This window comes from Mastigoproctus giganteus, chromosome 7 (genome assembly GCF_048544385.1).
Source record: "Mastigoproctus giganteus isolate SK-2022 chromosome 7, ASM4854438v1, whole genome shotgun sequence".
Taxonomy (NCBI): domain Eukaryota; kingdom Metazoa; phylum Arthropoda; class Arachnida; order Uropygi; family Thelyphonidae; genus Mastigoproctus; species Mastigoproctus giganteus.
Genome location: NC_143581.1, coordinates 76,203,538 through 76,227,945, shown reverse-complemented (window position 1 = coordinate 76,227,945; position 24,408 = coordinate 76,203,538). Strand labels below are relative to the sequence as shown.

General features: G+C 37.4%; 1 protein-coding gene across 1 annotated transcript in view; it reads left to right on the top strand.

Moving 5' to 3' along the window:
* The window catches only part of Helz (Helicase with zinc finger), a 509,821-nt gene that overhangs the window by 783 nt on the left and 484,630 nt on the right, over positions 1 to 24,408 (top strand). The window contains exon 2 of the mRNA XM_090378353.1: positions 23,269 to 23,455. Within this exon, the coding sequence (XP_090234479.1) occupies positions 23,269 to 23,455 (187 nt within the window). The remainder of the gene's footprint in view (positions 1 to 23,268; positions 23,456 to 24,408) is intronic.

Sequence of the window (24,408 nt, the reverse complement as noted above, 5' to 3'; positions counted from 1 at the left end):
TTTTTTTTACACGAGAACAACTGGTTTTGGAATCAGCTTGATTGGTGGTACTATTTTTCTTGCATTATCATCATCATCATCAGCCATTTTCAATCCACTGCAGGATGAAGGCCTCTCCAGCCACTTTCCAGTTCCTTCTGTTTTGAGCACTGGCCATCCATTTACTACCCACAAACTCATGAATTTCATCTATCCATCTCCGCCTTTGTCTTCCAGGTTTTCTTCTAGCTCCTCTTGGATACCATTCTGTTATTTTCTTAGTCCATCTGTCATCATGTCTTCGAGCTATGTGTCCTGCCCAGGCCCATTTTAGTTCTTTAGTTTTGATAAGAATGTCCTTTACTTGAGTTTGTTGCCTAATCCATGTGTTTCTCTTCTTATCTAACAGTCTGATTCCCAATATGATTCGTTCCATTCTTCGCTGTGTAGTTCTCAGCTTCTCTTCCATTCTTTTGGTGAGTGCCCAAGTTTCACTTCCATAAGTCATGGTGGGGAGTATACATTGGTTCATTATTTTACGTTTCAGACAAACTGGGATATTGCTCTTCAGTATGTGACTATATTTCCTGAATGCTATCCATCCAAAATTTATTCTTCTCTTGACTTCCAGCCATTTATTATTATTACAACTAATAACTTGTCCCAGATAAGTATATGACTCCACCTTTTCAATTACTGCTCCTTCAATCTTTATTTCCCTTTCTGTGGCATACTTGTTCATCATTACTTTTGTTTTAGCCATATTCATCTTTAGTCCAAAATCCTTACTAGCTGTGCATAACTGATTAAGATTTTCCTCTAATTCGTTGGGATCGTGGCTAATGACCACAATGTCATCTGCAAATCGTAAATGGTTTAGGTACTCTCCGTTCACATTGACTCCTTTCTGCGACCAGTCTAATCTTCTGAAAGCTTCCTCAAGGGCAGCAGTAAACAGCTTCGGAGATATTGTGTCTCCTTGTCGAACTCCTTTCTCAATTTTAAATTTCCTACTGTCTTTATCTAGTCTAATAAAGGAGGTAGCACTCTCATATATTTTCTTCAAAATCATAATATATGGGGTATCAATGCCTTGTCTTTCCAGTGCCCGAAACATTGCCTTATGCTGTATGGAGTCAAATGCCTTTTCATAATCCACAAATGCCAGGCATAATGGTGTTTTATGTTCATTTGCTTTCTCCATTAGCTGTGATATTACATGAAGGTGATCCATAGTTGAGAATCCTGTCCTAAAGCCAGCTTGCTCTTTCGGTTGATTCTCATCAAGTATTCTGTCTAATCTGTTAGTAATGACCCTTGTGAACAACTTGTAGATGTGGGATAGCAAGCTAATTGGTCTATAATTTCCAATTTCTGATTTATCTCCTTTCTTATGCAGCAAAACTGTGATTGCATTATTCCACTGCTTAGGTGTCACACCTTTTCTAATGCACTTTGTGAAGAGCCTTGCCAGTTTTTGTGTTATGTCTCTTCCTCCCAATTTTAACAACTCTACAGTAACTTCATCTTCCCCCGGGGCTTTCTGATTCTTCATTTTCTTCAATGCATGTTCTACCTCATCAGGAAGATGAGGTAGAACATGCATTAATGTTGGGGTTATGTGGGTAGGTTCTTGGTTTTAATTTTGTGCTGGTTGAAAGAGATAAATTGAGGGGAAATTAAATTTCCTCCAATTTATCACTCACAATGAAGGCAAGTTATTCCAATGAATAATAGCTTATTGGCCAAAGGAAATAGTGTGTAATTCTAATTTCTTTCCCTGTGGTTCTAGTTGTTTCACCCCCCCCCCCCCCTCCCCAAAGTACCTTACCACACTCGTAATTACATATTTGAAGTCTCTTAGTTTCTGTTTGCTAATCTTACCAGATACATGACTTATTTTTTTCAAGAAGCTTTGTCTTTTTCTTAGGTTGGTTTCCGTTTTAATACTCGTCCATCCTACTGCCTCGGGAACCGGTTCGCAAATGCTGACTTCCAGCGGGATCGCTGTTCACGCGACCTCCGGTTCAATGTCCTCTACCGCATGACGAAGGCATTTCGGACCCTGCAATGCTATGCGATTTCGATTCGTCTTTGTGCCCCCTACACCTCCTGCAAGTTTGTCGCACTGGTAGTGAATCACCCTGTATATATCTCAAGAAATAGCTCTCCTGGCCCTGATGGAATCTACAATTTAATGATTCAACACCTCTATCAGAAATCGCTAATTTCATTGCTAAACTTTTACAGTAGAATATTCTCAGAACATATATTCCCTACTTCCTGGTGACATTAGCATTAGTAGAGGCATATGATGCAAGAAAGCAAGCTTATTCAGCATCAGCCAAAAAAAAAAAAAAAAACACAACCACTACTCCCATTTCACCCCTCCGTTTGTTCGAAATACCTGTCCAGCTGAGCCTTAAATTTGTTTAGGCTATCAACTTCAACAACAAGTGATGGAAGTCTATTCCACAAACCAACTGCCCGCTGGCTAAAGGCAAATTTCCGCACATCTATCCGACATCCATCCTTCCTCAGTTTGAATTTATGCCCTCTCAGGCAATTATTCTGAGCAAGAGGAAGAATCCCATCAGCATTGAGCATGCTTAAACCATTCAGGGCTTTATACACCTCTATCAGATCACCTCGGTGCCTAGTCTCCAGACTCTGTAATTTGCAAAACTTAAGCCTTTCTTCTTAAGAGCAACCCTTTGTTCCATTCTCTAATCTTGTTGCCCTTCTCTTTACTCGTTCCAGCAGCTCTACATCATTCTTGAAATGAGGCCTCCAGACCTGTATACGGTACTCAAGGTGTGGCCTGACCAATGCCTTATACAATGGAATAATCACATCCCTATCCCTGCTAGAAAAACTCCTGTATATCATTGACAAGACACCATGAGCTACTCTTGCAGCCCGTCTGCACTGCTCAGAAAACTTCATATCTGCCTGCACAATTACCCCCAGGTCCCTTTCATTCTCTACCACTTTCAGCGTAGTACCACAGAGTTGATACGTTGATCTGGGGTTAGTTACTGTTTCCCATATGTAGTACTTTACATTTGTCAATGTTAAACTTCATTTGCCACCTCTCAGCCCATCTGCTCAACCTTTCCAGATCCTGTTGCAGCAGCATAGCATCAGTAGTGTCCTTGACAACCCTGCCAACCTTCGTATTGTCTGCAAACTTGGACATTTAGCTTGATATACCATCATCAATATCATTTATAAATACAGAAAACAACAATGGACCCAACACTGAACCCTGAGGAACTCCACTAATAACATTAGTCCTCATTGAGCAGTGTCCATTGATTACCACTCTCTGTCTTCTGCCACTCAACCATCCCTTTATCCATAGCAGCAATTTACCTACAATGCCACACTGCTCCAATTTGTGCAGCAGTCTTCCATGCGCAACAGTATCAAAAGCCTTTCTAAGATCCAAATATATAATATCAAAGTTATTCCCTGCATCCAGTTCTTTTGTGACTACATCATAGTATCCAATCAAATTGGTCAGACAAGACCTGCCCTTAACAAAACCATGCTATGTCTGAGCTATAACTGAATTCTTGTCTAGGTGATCCTGCAGTGCTTTTTTAACCAGTGCCTCCATTAATTTTCCTGGAACCGAAGTTAAACTAACAGGTCTATAATTACTTGTGTCAGCCTTTGATCCTCCTTTGTGAATTGGGGTTACATTTGCACATCTCCAGTCTATGGGTACCTCCCCTGAGTCCAAAGAAGCTCTCATAATTATGGCTAGGGGTTTGCTTACTTCCTTTGCTGCCTCCTTTAATATAACTGGATAGATCACATCCACCCCGGGTGCCTTTTTTATGTTTATCCTCAACAATTTCTTCTCCACTTTCCTCTCAGTTATTAGAAAATCATCTAGCTCACTGCCAATGTTTACTTCACCTATGACATTCCCCTTCCTGAATAACTCCTCAAGTGTGAATGTAGATGCAAAATACACGTTTAGATTGTTAGCCACCTGAGCAGGATCCTCAACTGTTGAACCATCAATATCCAGTGGACCAATCTGATTCATCCCTTTCCTTCTTGAGTTTAAATAGGTAAAGAACTCTTTTCTGTTTTTCTTTGCATCCTTTGCCAAGGATTTCTCATAATCTGCCATTGCCTGCCTAATTTCCTTTGTGACTTGATTATAGACCAACTTATATCTATCATAGGCTTCCATGTCACCCATTAATTTATATGTATCCCATGCATTTTTCTTCTCTGCCATATGTCTCATTAGTTCATCTGACAACCATTTAGGCCTTGAACCTCGAACAATATTTCTCGGTTGGTATGTAAAGCCTGGTAGCTTCCAAATTAGTTCCTTGAATGCTTCCCATTTTGAATTTGCTGTTGGTAACATCATCAGTTGGTCCCACTGTATAGAATTTAAATACTGTCTCAGTCCATCGTAGTCGCCTTTATGGAAGCAATAACCCTTCCCTTTACCTCTGATGATAGTTACCTCCTTGAGTAAATCCCACTTCAGCACATTGTGATCACTGCCACCTAGTGGTTCCTATATCTGCAGATTCTTAATGAATGAAAAATCACTATTGATAATCAGATCAAGAGTATTACTCCTTCTAGTTGCCTCACGAACATGCTGGTGTAGAAAACAATCATCCAATAAATCCACAAAAGCCTTGCTAGTGTGTGAGTGACCAACCCACAGATTCCAGTGAATATGTGGTAAATTAAAATCCCCCATTATAAGACTCTCTGATTTACTGGCCCATTCTATTTCCCTGTAGAGTATCTTATTATACTCATCAGAGTCATTAGGCCTATAGCACACTCCTACTCTCAATTTTGATTTCCCTATGCTTATGTCACACCAGACTGACTCGACACTGCCCTGTCCATCGATGTCGACTGGCTTCACTTCCTTGGATTTTATGTGTTTCTTAACTAATAGCATAACCCCTCCTCCCTTCCTATCCTGTCTATCCTTTCTGTAGACATTGTACTCCCCAAATTCAAGTTCTGCATTCCTTATATCTGTGTGACACCACGTCTCTGATATCCCAACAATATCTGCCTTTGATGTTTTGACCAATACCTCAAATTCATCAAATTTATTTACTCAACTCCTAGCATTGGTGTACACGCAAGTATACATGCACCTGTTTCTATTCTTAGCTACCCTAACACAACCCATGTGTTTTACTTGTACCGCAGTGACTTCCAGCAGTCTCTGAAATATCCTGCATCTTGTTTTTCAGGCTTCTGCTCATTCCAATAGAAGCAGTGCAAGAATCTCTTTTACCTCTGCCAGTGGCTACTGTTAATCTATTAGTCTATGTCTCCCCCCAAGCTTGCAGTTTTCCGACCCACCTAACACTGCCTCGATAGCATCAGCAAATATTCTTGCACCCTTTCTATTTAAGTGTATCCCATCCCTGTAGAAGCAATCTCTCCTGTTAACAAGTACAGTCCAGGCTGAAAAAAATTCTACCCCTTGAGCCTTGCACAATCTTTCCAGGGCCAAATTGATCGACAAGGCTCTCATCATATACTCCCTCCTATCGTGTCTGGGCAGAATTGCAGACACTTTCAAATTCAACCGTACTTCAAGGCTTTTTTTCAACAGTGACCTGTACTTGTTAAGTAATTCCGCTGGTCTCCTACTCTTAATATCATTAGTGCCAACGTGTACAACTATATCACCTTTTGTACCCTTAAAAGATGATATCCGCTGTACAACGTCATCAACCTTTGCCCCTGGCAGACATACCCTGGTCCTGTTCCACCTATCCTTTTTACAAAGCATGTTCCCCGTTTCCCTGACAATAGAGTCACCAACAACTACTAGTTCCTGTGGGACCAGCGCATTCTGCCTTGGGGGCTGCCTCTGTGTGCAAGATGACCAAGTGCAAGCTCTGGCGTTGATGTGGACAGCTGAGAGCTTGATGGGCCCCTCAATTTATTTCCTTCGAGGGCATCCATCCTGTCCTTCAAGGTCTCATATAGGCCCATAACAACGCTGAGTTGTCGCCTAATTTCCTTGCTCTCCTTGCATCGTGCACACACAAAGACATCCCCCATGGCAGTATCGTGTCCCGTACCCGATTGCTCCGCAAACATCAAGCAAACAGTGCATCTTAAAAGGCTGTGATTCAGAGGGCAAGTGCCCCCCCTCAGTTCTCCCCTGAGCCATAGCACTCCCATTAGCTTGAGCCTTTTGCTTTGCTGCTCTGGTCAGAGTCATGATTTCGATTTAATGTCAATAAAATTACAATTTCAGAACAAAATTAAAACCTTAAACTTGTATCCTAACACAGTTATAACGCTTTATTTATTTTTCAGTATCGAGTGTTATCTACGAGTTCCCTTTATGTAACTTCCGTATCAAGTTATGTATTAATTACTTGTTACGTTTGTTCTAAGTCGTTATATATATATAGTTAAAAGTACAATTTAATTGACAATGAAGTTTAACAAGATTAATAGATTTAGTGATTAATTGACAATATTATATTATGCACTATACTATACGAAGCTAATGCTATCGAATTCCGGATATGCTGTATCGTGTTACAATGGTGGTAATTACGAACGGTAGTTCTACGGACTCTTAAGTATTGATTAACTTACAAATCTCGCTGTCTCAATTTAGAATAAACTAAGGATCCTGACTAGGTCTATAGCTACTTACAGATAATAATTTGATATAACAATTGGTTAATAAATCGGCTAAATACGGTTAAAAACCTCTCGTTCAACGGAGCTGCAATTTGTAACACGTGGATTTGATATCCTTACCGATACTAAGTAATACCTACAAAATCTCTATCAAGTTAAACTTTAAACTAAGTATCGTAACTAGGAATATAAAACTACTCTAGAAAATTAGTAAATATGCCAATTTATGCTAATAAAAGAGAAAATAAATCAGAAAAAACTTCTCTTCTTCAGGAGCTGCAAAGTAGCTGCGGCCGCACAGGCTACTCTCGAACCCGAGATTAGTTATGGCTATTACATTCTTATGTAATAGCCATACCTAAACCTGGGAAAGACCATTCCATTCCTAAAAACTATAGACCAATTTCTCTGACCAGTTGCCTGAGTAAGACTTTGGAAAAAATGGTTCACCATCGACTCACCTGGTACGTTGAATCCGAAAACATAATCAGTAATAATCAGTTTGGCTTTCGTAAGAATAGATCTTCCCTAGACCTCATGACCAAAGCCGAATCCAACATAAGAAATGCATTCATAAGAAATCAACATCTCGTCATGATATGCCTGGATATAGAGAAGGCCTTTGATACCACATGGTGCTACGGTATCCTAAGAGGTCTCCATCCTATTCATATGAGAGGCCATTTACCATATTTTATTCAAAGCTTCCTTCGGCACAGATCTTTCCAAGTGAGGTACCGGCAGGTTTTATCTTAAACATACATTCAAGAAGAAGAAGGAGTCCCACAAGGCTCTGTTCTTAGTGCCACTCTGTTTGCAATACGAATAAACAGCATCACAAATAGCATTCCAAATACTGTTGACTCGTATCTCTATGCAGATGACCTTACCATATCCTGCCATTCCCAGAATATGAACTATATTGAGAGGCATCTACAAATATCCATTAATAACATTGAATTATGGATGGCACAAAATGGATACAAACTGTCAAGCCACAAATCTACAGCTATACATTTCTGCACCAAGCGCACAATGCATCCTGAACCTGAGTTGCACTTGGCCAATCATCCACTACCAATTGTGAACAGTTTGCCTCCTAGGGCTAATTTTTGATAAAAAGTTAAACTTCCAGGAGTACATCAAGTATCTAAGAACCATTTGTCCAAAGAAAACGAATATACTCCTGGTCATCTCCAGTACATCTTGGGTGCCGATTGTTATACCCTGCTCCACTTATATAAATCTCTAATTAGATCTCGGCTAGACTACGGAGCACCTGTTTATGACTCAGCTAGGGAGAGCACCTTGGCCGTCTTGCCCCCATCCAATATTCTTCTCTTAGGATAGCCCTAGGTGCATATAGAACATCACCAGTTCAAAGTCTTTATGTTGAGGCTCACAAACTTCCACTTAGCATCAGAAGAAAGATGTTGCTGATGAACTACTCAGCTAAAATTAAAAGCCTGCCTACTCATCCGGTTTGGCCACTGTTGCATAATCCTCAGTTGAAAACCCATTATGCAAATAAACCTAGAAAAATTCAGCCTTCTGGTATCAGACTGCAGAATCTAACAGAAAGCTGGAATATTCAGCTTGATAATGTCATCAGAGAAACAAAAGATCCAGATCCCCCGGGGACTAACTTCACACTTTCTTCTGATGACCTTTGAGCAATGGAGTAAAGGGTCTATAGCAAATATTAACATCCAACAACTACATATTGCTCACTCACAAAAGTACTCCCACTTTACCAAGATCTATACTGATGGTTCAAAGTCTGACAATCGATTGGGTGCAGCTGCTGTCTTCCCTAATACAACTGTTTCTATTTCACTTCCAACCGAATGCAGCAGTTATACAGCTGAGCTCCATGCCATTAAGCTTGCTCTGGAAAACATCTCGCTAATGTCAATAAATAAAAGTATAATATATACTGATTCACAGAGTGCTCTTTTAGTTTTGAAAAGGACTTCCCCACCTAAAAATACTTTATTAAAGCTCATAAAACATAAGCTGATGTGTCTTCATGAGCATCAGAAAACTTATCTTTTCATGGATCCCTGGCCACAGTGGTATTCCAGGAAACGAATGTGCAGACAGTGCTGCTAAGTATCCTTCCATCATATCTTCAACAAATGACATAGTCCCATATCCTGATTATAGACATAATATATGAAGAACATCTATGGAACAATGGACACTTCTGTGGAAAATGCAAACAAATAACAAGCTATTCCAAATAAAACCTGAACCACAATTATGGACTTCTAGCCTTCATAAAAATAGAAAAGAAGTAATCTTGTCTAGAACTCGTATAGGTCACGCTCATCTCACACATCTCTATCTGCTTACAGGAAACGATCCTCCACAGTTTGTGCACTGCTCGCAACCACTTACAGTAAAACATATACTCCTTGAATGTAACTTGTTCAGCAATGCCCGATGAATGTCTTTTAGTTTCATTTCAGATCTATAGCAACCTCTCTCTCTCTCTCTGAATAGCATGATAGGTAAAAAAGCAAATCTCTGAATTCTTTTTCTATATAAAACAAATAAAAATGTATGACCGTTTCTAACTGCTCATCGTGAAGTTTTCATAAGTAACTCAATTAATTTGGGAGCCACAATATGGCCTAAATAGCTCTTGCCCCAGAAAACATCACAACAACAACAACAGTAACTCTGGTAACAGACAGAATTCGAAATCACAGCAAAGAACTATCAGATTCAAAACAATCCATGGAATTTAGAACAAAATCGCCAAAAAAGCTCTTTCTGCCAGCTGAGGACTCAGGTGACAGAGCTCCTTTACACAGCTTGTCTAGTTGGGAACCAGACAATCGACAAAAGACTTATCGCCTCAAAAGAGTTGCGATGATGATCGTAAAACCAACAACTATACAAGATCACTTGTCCCCTGGGTACCATACATGAAGGACAGTTCAGTTTATGTATAACTGTCTCTGGTGGAACCAGGCTGATGTCCATCTGCACCTATATTCGTGTATCCAAGTGGAACATCCAAAAAAAAAAAAAAAATAGTAACGAAGACTACTTATCCACCAGGGAGCAGGCACCACCAGGGCATCCCCAACCCAGCGTCCGTCCTCGGCACGTGGGTCTACTGTATTGTTTCTGTAAATAACACAAAAATCCTGCACCCAACAGCACTACTGCTGTTGGGCCAGTGTCTCTCGCTTCTAGGCTGCCAGTGTCTCTTCCTTCTAGGCTGCCCAAACCCAGGAGCCAGCAAACCCCCCCCCCCCCAAATTTCTCTCTTTAACCAACCTGCAGGGAATAATCCCGCATCAGTTTTGTCAATGATATACAGGAATTTTTCTAGCAGGAAAAAGGAGGTGATTGTCCTTCTGTATAAGGCAATGGTCAAGCCACGCCTTGAGTACTGCGTACAGGTCTGGAGGCCTCATTTTAGAAAGCATGTAGATTTGCTTGGGCATGTATAGAGAAGGGCAACAAGATTGGTGAGGGGAACGAAGGGATCCTCTTACCAAGAGAGGCTTAAGTTCTGCAAATTGCAGCAGCTGGAGACTAGGCACCCACGAGGTGATCTGATTGAGGTGTATGAGGCCTTGAATGGGTTGAGCATGCTGAATTCTGATGGGATTCTTCCACTTGTTCAGATTACGAACCTAAGGGGGCCTAAATTCAAATTGAGGAAAGACAGATGTAGAATAGATGTGCGGAAATTTGCCTTTAGCCAGTGGGTGGTTAATTGCTGGAACAAACTGCCATCTGTCATTGTGGAAGTTGATAGGTTAAATAAATTTAAGGTGGAACTGGACAAACATTTAGGGGGAATTGTTTCGTAAATTTTTTTTTTTTTTTGGCTGATGCTGCATAAGCATCAGCCAGAAACTTGCTTTCTTGCCTCACATGCCACTACTACTACTACTATCAGTAAATTCTACTGATGCCAGCAAACAAAGAAAAACTAATAAAATAAAGTAAAAAAAATATATTTTTAATTCCCTTTACAAGCCTGCCAAAGAAAGAATAGTTGCAAAGTGCAATCCCATATCAGCAATATTTAACTGATGCCAGCAAAAAAAAACAAAAATAAAAAAGAAATAAAAAAAAGAAAAAAGTACAGTCATGCAGTCATACTAAAAACCTAATCTACATTAATCAAAATAGATAGTTGCTTCCTTTTAAGAAATATGCTCCTACAAAATTCTTGTTAAAACATTTTTCATCAATCACCCATTCTGTTTCAGTTCCCCTATTCAATGTAGGCAAGCACATCATATGCTTCTTAATTTCTAAATTCTTCATAAATTGGACAATCGTACAAAACAGGATCCCAAGTCTCGTTGAACCTACAGGAACTCAAGGGATATGTTTCCAGACCTAGATCAGATAGCTTAGATTTTAATGAGCCATGTCCCGTTAGCAAATAAGACACTTCCATAGTTGGGTAAAACCACTTAGTCTTCTTACCCGTATTAAAACTTACTTTTGGAATAAATAGCCTAGTAACATATCTAGAATTACTTGCTCCAACAATTCTGCCATATTTCATTTAACTTTAACCATATATTCTTTTTCTCAATTTTCCTATCTACCAAAATGTCATTAGTAATACCCAAAAATGATATCTGAATTCCCTTTCTCAAAATATAGTTGAATGCCCTAAACTCTATATATAAATCTAACGGAAGGGTGCAAGCATTGCATGTGAGGAGACAGTTTTACATACTCTTAATATTGTTAGCAACATGGATCTCTGAATTGAGTTAATCTTATTCCTAAATTTAATTATATTAATTCTCTTAAATCAGTCAGAAGCAGCATATGATACTATAGGTAAACATATAATATAATCCAAGGACCCTTTTACCAAGTCCCCAGTCCTTTCTAGTAATCCTTACAATAGAGGAGTAAATCATTTAACCTTGCTACTCAGATATACTTGAAGGACGTTCAGGACAGGAGACGCAGAGGAGTATGCTCTTAGTTTAGAAGCATATTAAATCTAAGGCAGTGCATCCAGTTGACATTGGTGACCAATGAATTGTTGAGTCAGTTTGGTGTGACATAAGCACTGGTAAAGCAAAAAATTAGAGGAGTGTGGTATAGGCCATTCTTAAAGGAGGATCAAAAGGTGACATGAGTAATTACAGACCTTTAAGCTTAATGTCTGTTCCGGGGAAAATAATGGAGTCAGTGAAGTAATGCAGGACCATTTAGAGAGACAGGCATGCAGTTATACTGCAATCACAGCATGGATTTGTTAAGGGATAGGCTTATCAAACCAGTCTGGTAGGTTACTATGATGAACTGACTAAGTAACTGAATGCAAAAAATAATTTTGATGTCATATACTTAAATTTCAAGAAGGCTTTTGATCCTATTGCACATAAAAGACTGCTATACAGACTGGAGCAATGCATTAAGGGCAAGTTACTTCTATGGATAAAGATGGTTAAGTGGAAGAAGACAGAGAGTAGTTATCAGTGGAGACTGATGTTATTAGTGGAGTTCCACGGTTCAGTGCTGAGCCCATTGTTGTTTTCAATATTTATCAATGATATTTATTAAGGTATATCAGGCTTAATATCTAATACTGTAGATGATACAGACTGGTAGTCACAGTCATCACAGTGAGCCTCTGCAACAAGATTACAAAAATTGGGTCAATGGGCTGAGAAATGGCAGTTGAAGTTTAACATTGAGAAATTCAAGGTATTGCAATAACAGAGTAGCTTATCGACTGTAGTACTACACTCATGGAAGTAGAGAATGAAAAAGACCTCGCCTCGGGGGTGGGGGTAATTGTGCAGTCAGACATGAAATTCTCTGAGGAGTGCAGCCATGCTGTCAGGACAGCTTGCAGAGTTTTGTCAATGATATACAAAAACTTTGCTAGCAGGGATAAGGAAGTGATTATCTCTTTGTATAAGGCCATGTTTAAGCCACATCTTGAGTACTGTATACAGGTATGGAGGCCTCACTTTAGGAAGGATGTAGATCTACTGGAACAGGTGGAGAGAAGGGCAACGAGAATGGTGAAGGGAACAACAGGGTGCTCTTTCCTAGAAAGGGTTCAGTTCTGCAAATTGCCACATCTCAAGACTAGGCCCTGTGGGGAGATCTGATTGGGGTTTTTAAAACCCTGAATGGATCGAATAAGCTGAACGTTAATGGAATTCTTCCACTTGCTGAGACTGCACACAGGAGGGGATATAAATTCAAGTTGAGGAAGAATGGTTGCAGGATATATATATATATATATATATATATATATATGTTTAAGTTTGCCTTGAGCCAGGAGGTAGTTGATTGTTGGAACAGACTTCCGTCTGTTGTTGTGGAAGTGGTTCGGTTGAATAAATTCAAGGAAGAACTAGACAAATTTTTGGAGGGTATGGATGGATGGGTGAACTGTATAGGTTTTTTTTTTGTTAATACTATAAAAGCTTGCTTTCTTGAATCATTTGCCACTACTAATGACTTTATGCAATGCGAATGGAATGTTTTTTTTTTTTTTTTTTGTTATTGCTCCTCTAGACACCTCAAATCACAACTTGGTGTTAGTCTCTTCACCAATGGATCCCCCCCCTCTCTCTCTCTCTCTCTCTCACATGGCCATTCTAAGTCTTGTGTCATTTTGCATTACAGGAATGTGAAAGGGAAGGGTCTATGTGATTTCTGTTTCTCTTTTCCTTACTGTATTCTCAGTGAAATTATTCTTGTAGGGATGATACTATTTATTGTGTATTCTGCCTTAAAATCCCATCCATTATCTAAACTTTGGCATTCCAACAAATCTGTTAAGGCTCTTAAAGATAAGATTGTAGTATATTATAATTGGCTTGTATCCAACTCTCCAGCTTCATTTTTTGGTTACACTAAAACTCATAAAAATTATATTTATTAATCAATCTAAACTCAGTTTTGAACATGCTAATTGTGGAAAACTTACTTGTTGAAATGTTCATTAATTGTGGTGTCTTACCATATGTATGTATGTATGCATTCATGTATATTATGTCTTTGGCTGGTCAGAGAGCAAGTTCAGCTCCACAATGTAGTATTTGTTGCAACAGTTTACTGAAAAGTCAGTCATGTAATTAGTTGTAGGTTTGTGTTGATATGTTTTTAACTGGCCACTGAGCAATCAGGAAACAACACACACCAGGTCAGTCACTCTTTAGTCCCCAGTCTGGCCATGAGGAGGTGGGCCTTCATTATTGCCATTTTTCAGAGGAATTGGTAAAGCTCCCATGCCCGCTGCCAAACCAGAGGTGCCAGCAGTCCATTACCATCAGTGATCTGAAACTGATGGTACCAGCAAAAGAAATCCTTCCTTTGGCAAACTTAAGACCAATGAGTAATGTTCCCTAAAAGAGGCCATAAAAATAAAAAAAAGGAGGAAAGAAAAAGAAAGGAAGATATTATAGTGAAAAGATAACACTGAAGGACAGTAAAAATACTCTGGTAAAAAGAAATCATGATCAATGCAAGTAGGTTTAATGGATTTACAAGTATTATTTTTCATCAAAAAAAAATGTGAGTTAGGTGGGTCTGGATGCTGATTCCAAATCTGTTTTAAGTTTTCCTCTAGCACATTTTTGTGGCGAGACTCTTTATACCACTCACTTACCTGTTCAGCCAACCGACATGAATATAATTATTATTTATACATTTATATTTGTTATCATTTGAATGTATCTGTATCCTTGTTATTTCACGATTTAATTATTTGATTATGATTTGTTTCAGGTAAGATCTGGTGAAATCCATGTGTGTGGGCACCAAATAACGTGTGGTGCCCATGCATAATTCTAGTCACCTAGCGGACAGCCAAAGTTTCAAGGAATTGTGATGAAACACATTCATCACAATCCCTCGAAAGTGTACAAATTCTGCTGTGTGTGTGTGTGTGGGGGGGGCCTCTTTCTTAACTAAATCACAATAGCATACAATCGTGATGAACATTCGGAAACTTACAAGTTATACTTTGGCTGTCCGCTAGGTGACTAGAATTATGCATGGGCATCACATGTTATTAGATGTCCACACACACACACACACACACACACACACATGGAGGTTAATTTTGCCATGTGAATTAAATGGAAGTTGCATTCACATAACAGTGAAGAATAAGCATAAGATTGCTTATTGATATGTGAATTCATTGATCGATTAACCTCTCACAATGACAGTATGCCAATTCCGGTACTTCTCTGTCATCATGGTCTAGATCAGTGGTTTTCAACCGTGGTTTTGTGGCACCATAGGGTGCCTCAATAACATTTCAGGGGTGCCATATAATTTGGATTTAAGTTACTTAAACTTATTTTTGTTTTAAATTTATATATTTAATTTCATTATAAAAAGGTGTACAGCATCTTTTTAATTTTGTAGTGATCTAAATTGATGTTTATTTGGTACTGTTATATTATATTATTGTAATACAGATAATCCTCATATAACACGGTAGTTTGGTTCCTACAAAATCTCGTGTAATGCGAAACAGTGTTATATGGGACTAAGAACCAGTACAAAAAGGGGAGTTATGTTCCAAAAGCTAACAAAATTTACTTTTTTTTTAATAACTATTGGAAACTTAATTTTTATAGCAGTAATTACTTAATATTTTAACTATTATTTTTATAATAGTAGTAACATAAATAGTAATAACTGAACAAACATCTTACCTTACAAACTGTGATACTTATATGTCAGATCTAGATTTTGCGTACCTTTTGCTCTCTGTCACAATCAAAGTCACAATCTGCATGCTTCGAAGTTGCAATTTTTTTATGGTCTCAAACAAGCACTTCAATAGCATGGAACCTAACCCACGTTCAATAGCATGGAACCTAACCCAGGGATCTCCCAACAAAATACAGATATAAAACACAAATTTATTACCTTACCAATTAATAAAGTTAAATGATACGTGAAAATCGGAAGAATATTTTCCAGTTAGCAAAATAAAAATAAATTTACGTACATAGCTTAATTAATACATACTGTAATATGTACATACTAACTAATTGACATTTCTGTTCACTGACTTTTTTTTTTGTTGTAAAATTTAAAATAGTAAAAATGATAAGCAATTAATAACAAAGAACGCGGCTCACACAAGTTGCAACAAACGCGATATGCACAAGTGAGATATGGAGTAATGAGTTTCTGAAAATTTATTTATGTTTTTTATATGATTGAATATTTCATGGAAGGGGAAACACATTTTCACCATAATAATGTGAAAAACCACACAATTCCAGCTATCGGTACAATAGCAAATGCAAGAAGATCGAGTTTACTACCCATTTATAATTGATTACATTAACAGAAAAGACCAATAAATTGGAAACTGCAAATTGTTTTTATTGTTTTATGGTAGTGACCTCTAGAAATGTGCTTTAGAAAAATATCATGAAGGCGATAACGACTAGCGAATCAACAGCAGGGATTCACAAAAAGGAATGGAAATATTGAAAATTACATCTAACATAATAGCAGAGTTTTCCCAGCACAAAAGCTCAAAAATACCGTGTTATGCGAGATTTCCCGAAATTCTCAAACAGTGTTAGAGCGAAACCGTATTATATAAGTACTGTGTTGTGCGAGGATTGCCGTAATTCTCAAACCGTGTAATACAGGGGTTGCCGTAACTATCATATAGCATTTTTTTTAGATCTCTCTCTCTCTCTCTCTCTCTCTCTCTCTCACACACACACACACACACACAAGAATTGGATCTAATAGGCAGAAAATTGAGCTGGGGTGCCACAAAATAATAGAAATTACTTAGGGGTGCCATTATGAAAATAAGGTCGAAAACCAATTGTCTAGATTGTTTAGAAGATGAAATAGAATATGACAGTGTGTTTGGCAGAGAGATGCGAGAATTTCAGCTGATCCTGAGTACACATCTAATAAAAGAGACATCAGACCAGGATATGTTTACCCATAACATACCTACTAACTCTGGGTTTACAGTGGAGAATCCACCTTTTTTCTCTCTTTTTCTTATATTAGTAGTAGTAATTCCAAATGATGCAAGAAAGCAAGCTTATATAGCATCAGCCAGAAAAAAATCAACTCTATACAGTTCATCCACCTATCCATATCTTCCATGAATTTGTTTAGTTCTTCCTTGAATTTATTCAACCTGTTCGAATATATGGAAGCCTATTCCAACAATCAACTATCTGCTGGCTAAAGGCAAACTTCTGCACGTCTCTGCTTCAACCATTCTTCCTCAACTTGAATTTATCTTCCCTCCTGTGTGCAGTCTCAGCAAGTGGAAGAATTCCATTAATATTCAGCTTACTCAATCCATTCAAGGCTTTAAACTCCCCATTCAGATCTCCCCTGTCTCACCGTCTTAATATAGCTGGCGACAAAGAGTTTCTTCATTTTTGCAAAAACTTAGGTTTTCCCCATTATTTTCTTTTCTCAAAAAATATTAAAACTACTTTAAATTCGGATTGTTTCTGTAAATTCGTGCTTATTTTTGTTAATAGATTGACATGAGGTCAATCTGTTAAATAGAAATGCAGGATAATAGTTTTTTTTTTCTGATATGTGCAGATATTTCATAGTACTTGTATGGTGTGAAGCTAATTTTCAATGTCTTTTAGTAGATGCTGAAGAAATGCAACCTAAAATTTCTGATGATATATACATAAGTTTTGTAAAATCCACAGATTTTTTTTTTTCCCATTGTTTATTTGTATCTTTTGCCATAGAATATAATCTTCCTCTGAGTTGTGTTGATCATCAGAGATGTTGTTCAGAAGTTTATTTCCCAATAGTGAAATATCAAAAAAGCTATGATTGGGGAAGAACAAAACCAGCAGGAATTGTTAGTGAAATTGCAAGATCTCTATCTTGTAGAGAAAGAAGAGATAGTGATGCCTTTGAAAAATGTGGCAGGCATCTTTGATTGCTACAAATGGCAGTAATCAAAATGATTCTGCACTTTATTCCATTGTGGTCACCTTTTTTAAATAAAAAGAAAAAAAGAGAGAGAAAAAAAAAAAAAAAGAGTGAAATCTCTGCTTGTTCTCATTGCCAGCATTGGAATGTAACTCTACATGGTGTACAGCATTGGACATCCTTTTCACAACCTGAAAGCATGGTTTTCCTTCAAAAGACTGTCTAGTACTTAGTGTCAATAATGTGGCTGTTTAGGTAGGAGATTCTAAAACAAGAGGAAAAATTCTGTTCTTTTACTCAGTGAGAAAGCACTTTATGACTACATATGACTACATTATGCACAAGTGTCCATCAAAAAATGTTTTTCTTATTGTTGAGGTTGTTCAAATATCATTAATTGGCATTGCATCATTTTGAAATTGAAATTTTCTGTATTAGTAGTGGCAAATGATACAAGAAAGCAATCTTATAAAACATCAACCAAAAAAAAAAAAAAAAAAACCCTTCCCATTTAAGCTATCTATCCCCTCCATTCATTTGTCTTGTTCTTCTTTGAATTTTTCAAGTTATCCATTTCCACAGCAACAGATGAAGTTTGTTCCAGCAAACATCCACCTGCTGCATACAGGCAAACTTCTGTACATCTGCAACCATCTTTTCTCAATTTGAATTTATGCCTCTTTTGTGTAATCTGAGAAAGAGGAAGAATCCATTCAGCTTTCAGCCTTGCTCAGTTCATTCATAGCCTTAATCAGCTCAATCAGTTCACCTCGTAGGTGCCTAGTCTGCAGACACTGCAATTTGCAGAACAACTGTAATTACTTGTGTTACCTTTGTGAATTTGGGGATACATTTCCATATCTCCAATCCACATGGACCTTCCCTGAATCTGATGATGCTCTCATAATTATGGCCAAGGGTTTGCTTACCTCTTTTGCTGCCTTCCTTTATATAATTGCCTAGATTCCCTTCACCTCAGGCACCTTTTTTTTTATGTTTAGCTTCAACAATTTCTTTTCCACTTTTCTTTCAGTTATCACAAAATCATTTAGTTCCAAGTTAGGGTTTGATTGACTTCTAGCATCCCCTCCCCTTCTCTAAACTCATGTTCGAATGTAGATCTTGCACATCTCAAAGTGCAAAATTTTAATGGAAGAAACATACCAACATTATGTTTGAAAATGTAAAAAATTGTATTCTATGTAAACAGAATATGCTACCCTATATCAAAAGATTATGCCTCTTCTAATGTCAATATAATCTTGGCAGATTATCACTTGGCTATTCAAATTTGTACAGGAAATTCCCTACGCTGGAAATCTATGTAGTTATGGATTAGGTGGGTCGGAAAACTGCTAGATTGGTGGATTCACAGACTAAAAGATTAACGGTAGCCACAGGCAGAGGCAAAAGTGATTCTTGCTCTGCAAGAATCACATTCTCGATGAGCAGCAGCCTAGAGAGCAAGTTGTTGGGGAATTCAAGAGCTGCTGGGAGTCATCATGGAACAAGTAAATACATTGGCTGTGTTAGAGTAACTAAGAATAAGAACAAGTGCACGTATACTTGCATGTACGCTAATGCTAGAAGTATAGTAAATAAAATTGATGAATTTGAAGTGCTGATCACGACATCAAAAGCAGATATTGTTGGGATATCAGAGACGTGGTGTCACACAGATATAAGGAATACAAAATTGGAATTGGGGGAGTACAATGTGTACAGAAAGGACAGACAGGGTAGAATGGGAGGAGGGGTTATGCTGTTAGTTAAGAAACACATAAAATATAAGGAAGTGCATCCAGTTGGCATGTGTAGGCAGTGAAATGTTGAGTCTGTTTGGTGTGACATAAACACTGGGAAAGGAAAATGAGAATATGAGTATGTTATAGGCTTAATCACTCTGATGAGTACAATGAATGGTTCTGCAGAGAAATAGAATGGGCAAGTAAATCAAAATGTCTTGTAATGGGGGATTTTAACTTTCCAGATATTGATTGGAACTTGTGAATTGGTCACTCGCACGCTAGCAAGATTTTGTGGATTTATTGGAGGATTGTTTTCTACAGAAATATGTTCGAGGGGCAACCAGAGAGAGTAATACCCTTGATCTGAATATATCAGCAGTGATTATTCATGCATTAAGAATTTGCAGATAAAGGAAACACTAGGTGGCAGTGATCACAGTGTACTGATGTGGGATTTACTTAAAGATGTAACTACGATCAAGGGAAAAGGGATGGGTTTTTGCTTTCAATGACTACACTGGTCTCATGCAGTTTTTAAATTGTATACAGTGCAATCAACGGATGATGTAACCAACGGTGAATTGTAAATGGGAAGCCTTCAGGGACTAAATCTTGGAAGCTACTAGGCTTTTCATACCAACTAAGAAATACTGTTCAAGTTTCAGCCCTAAATGGATGTAGGATGAATTAACGAGGCTCGTGTCAGAGAAGAAAACTGCATGGAATGCATATAAATTATCAGGTGACACAGAAGCCTATGGCAGATATATAAGCTAGTCTGTAATCATGTCACAAAGCAGGTTAGGCAGGCAAAGGCAGATTACGAGAAATCTTTGGCAAAGGACACAAAGAAAAACAGCAAAGAGTTCTTTCCTTATGTAAACTCTAGAAGGAAGGGGATGAATCAGATTAGTCCACTTAACATAGATGGTTCGATTATTGATGATCCTGCTCAAGTAGCTGATAAACTAAATGAGTATTTTGCATCTGCATTCACACATGAGGAGTTATTCAAGGAGGGGAATGCCAGAAGTTTATCAAACTCGTACAGGGAGCTAAATGATTTTGTAATAACTGAGAGCAAAGTGGAGGAGAAACGGTTGAAGTTAAACATAAAAAAGCACCTGGGGTAGATGAAATCTATCCGGTTATAATGAAGGATGGAGCAAGCAAACCCTTAGGCTTAATTATGAGAGCATTCTTAGAGTCAGTGAATGTCTCCATGGACTGGAGATGTGCAAATGTATCCTCAATTCACAAAGGGGATTCAAAGGGTGACAAATAATTATAGACCTGTTAGTTTAACTTCAGTTCTGGTGAAAATAATGGAGTCACTGGTTAAAGAGGTGATACAGGATCACCTAGACATGACAGCATTAATAGCTCAGACACAGCATGGGTTTGTTAAGGGAAGGTCTTTTCTGATCAATTTTATTGGATATTACGATGTGGTCAGAAAGGAATTGGATGCAAAAAATAATTTTGATATCATATACTTGGGTTTCAGGAAAGCTTTTGATACTATTGCACATGGAAGACTGCTGTACAAATTGGAGCAGTATGGCATTAAGGGCAAGTTGCTGCAATGGATAAAGGGATGGTTGAGTGGGAGATGGCAGAGAGTGGTAATAAATGGACACTGCTCTACGTGGACTAATGTTATTTGTGGAGTTCCCTGAGGTTCGGTGCTGGGCCCATTGTTGTTTTGTGTATTTATCAGTGATATCGTTGTAGGTATATCAGACTTAATGTCCCAATTTGCAGATGATACAAAGGTTGGCAAGGATGTTAATGACAGTAAAGACAGTATGCTACTGCAACAGGATCTAGAAAAGTTAGTCAGATGAGCTGAGAAGTGGCAATTGGAGTTTAAAATTGACAAATGCAAAGTACTCATATGGGTAGCAGTAACCCAAGAGAAACGTACCAACTGTGTGGTTTTACACTCAGGGAGGTGGAGAATGAAAAAGACCTGGGGGTAATTGTGCAGTCAAATATGAAGTTCTCTGAGCATTGCAGATGGACTGCCAAAGCAGTTCGTGGAGTTTTGTCAATGATATATAGGAATTTTGCTAGCAAAGCAAAATAGTTAAGGCACACCTTGAGTACTATATACAGATTGGAGGCCTCATTTTAGGAAGGATGTAGAGTTGCTAGAACGAGTACAGAGATGGGCAACAAGATTGGTGAGAGGAACAAAGGGGTGCGCTTACGAAGAAAGGCTTAAGTTCTGCTGGGAGGTGATCATTGCGAAGTGATCGGATCGAGGTGTATAAGGTCTTGAATGGTTTGAGCAGGCTCAGTGCTGATGGGATACTTCTGCTTGCTCAGATTAAGAACCTGAGGGGACATAGATTCAAATTGAAGAAAGACAGTTGTAGAATAGATGGGCGGAAGTTTGTCTTTAGCCAGCAGATAGTTGATTGCTAGAGCAGACTTCCATCTGTTGCTGTGGAAGATAATAGCTTAAATAAATTTGAAGACTGAACTAGACAAACATTTGGAGTGTTGGATGGATGAAATGGGAAGGGTGTTTTTTTTTTTTTTGGGCTGATGCTGTATAAGCTTGCTTTCTTGCATCTGCTAATGATAATGGCAGTTTCTCTGAAAATAAATTGAGAATTTACACAACAGAATACTGTAAGATGTCAAAGAGGAAAAACGTCTAGTGGCTTCTTTTTATTATATGTAATTATAACAAGATGGGGAATTGAAGTGGACATGAAGATGAAATTGTATCTTAGAATTTGATAGTATAAGATATTTGATATATTGACGTAAACTTCTCTTATTATTTTACAAAAGGTATCGTAGAATGAAAAGGAATAAAAAAGTACTGCAGATGTTTTTTTTTTGGGGGGGAAATCTGATGGGTTGCAGTGTTTTATCTCCTCAGTGAAAGCCAAAGGCAAAAAAAATAATACCTGAAGTGACTTTACAGATATGATGAAAAGGAAATGGAGGGAAATTGGGAATTATATATTGTTGAAAACATTTGAAAAACAGCCACTGGTGGACACTTATCTACAAAAGAAAGTATAATTACTGTTTTTTTTAGATATAGACTAAACAGCAGACATGCAACCGCTAAACAAAAACAGTACTAATAATTAGTACTTTTTTTTGTTTAAGGTGCCTATATTTAGGCACACAGTTTCATTTTATTAAACTGCTATATCTGATGTTAATTATGATTTTGTGTATATTCTCTTGATGTAATTTTTGTCCTTTATCACGCGAAAATCTTTCACTGTGTAGTAGCATATCTGACTGCACAATTAACCTGAAGTCTTTCATTTTCCTCTGTAGTATCACACCACACAGCTGGTATGTTAATCTGAAATTACTGCTGCCCAAATACCTTGCATTTGCCAATATTAACTTCAACTGCCATATCTGTGTGGAAATGTGCCTTTAGCCAGCGAGTAGTTGATTGCTGGAACAGACTTCCATCTGTTCCAGCAATCAACTGTTGTTGTGGAAGTTGCTAGCTTAAATAAATTTAAGGCTGAACTAGACAAATATTTGGAGTGACTGGATGGGTAAAATGGGAAGGTTTTTTTTTTTTTTTTTTTTTGGCTGATGCTCTCTAAGCTTGCTTTCTTGCTTCATATGCCTCAACTAATGCTAATCTCTCAGCCCATTGACCTAATTTTCCTAGATCTTGGTGCAATAGTTATTAACCCTCCTGCCAACCTTTGTATCATCTACTACAAACTTAGACATTAAGCCTGATATACCTTCATCAGTATCATTAATAAATAAACTGAACTTCTGTTTAGCAAGATTTCGCCAATTAGCATGCTTCACACTGGACTGATTACATTGAATAATGGCTAGTGTTTCTGTGTTGTTATCTTTGCTCATTATTTTGTTAAATAACCAGTATGGATTTCCTTTGAGGTCTATTGTATTAATCTTATTTGTCCTCATTCCTTAGGTGTTCAAGCAGCAAACAAATACTATTGTTCATATTGTGGTCTAACATTTAATGGTGACGAAGAAATGAAACTACATTGCAATAGTGAGAATCATTTATTGGTTATCATGTCTGATGAAGGAAGAGAGTGGAAGAATAGAGCTCCTCCTAGAGGTCTAAGTGGTGAACAGTATACATTATGTCAAATGTGAGTATTTTTATTTCCTTCCCAATTCTAAATGCTTTAATTTTCATGTTAATATTAAGCTTAACCTTATATTAATTTGGAATGTTATATATATACAGCATACCTGGCTAATTGTGAACATCAGTGTTTGCAAGTTTGGTTTTTTTCATTATTTGGTTTATTTGTTGCCATTTTATTCCTGAAATCCCACATATTCATTGTTTTTTTTTTTTTTTTTGTCTTAATGCTGATGTAATAATTGTTAAATAAAAAAGAATAATTACCAAATAACTGTGCAAAAATACAAGATATAGTTTTTTTTTTTCTGCAATTAAAAATAATTTCTTGTGTTTTCCTGTTATTAGTTCATTTGACACTGTAAGCATTGTATTACAGGTGTTATTTCTGTGCATTCTTTGCTGAGCAGAGCTCACTTTGCATCGCTTGCTTGCTTGCTTGTTTGTTTGTGTCTTATTGATTCTCTTTAATTTTGCCTGTGTAATTAATTTTCAGTAGTTTCATAATGAAAATCTGTGGTTGTAAGAATTTAGGAATAGATTTAGGGTTTTGGCAGTAGAAAATTTACTCCACCCCCCATTTTCAAACAAACAACACCTGATAAATTCTCACTTGATTTATTACACAAATTTGAGCTTCTGTTCATTTTTAATATACAGTAATGAATAATGACATATTAAGGTTTCTTCTTTGTTTTTGTAAAATAACTTTATCTGCAACTTCTGTAAAACTAAATTATTTTTCCAAAATATCATTTATTATATAATAGGAAGAAATATAGCAATATTTCTTTTTTTTTGAAGTACTACTTAGATAGTTTTTGATCCTTTTTAATTCTTAAAAAATACTTTTCTACAGAAAAAACTATCACTGATAAGCTCAAATATATTTTGAATAAAATTAAAACAAAAAAAATTGGAAAAAATTCAGTCTAAATTATTTTTCTTTGCCAATTT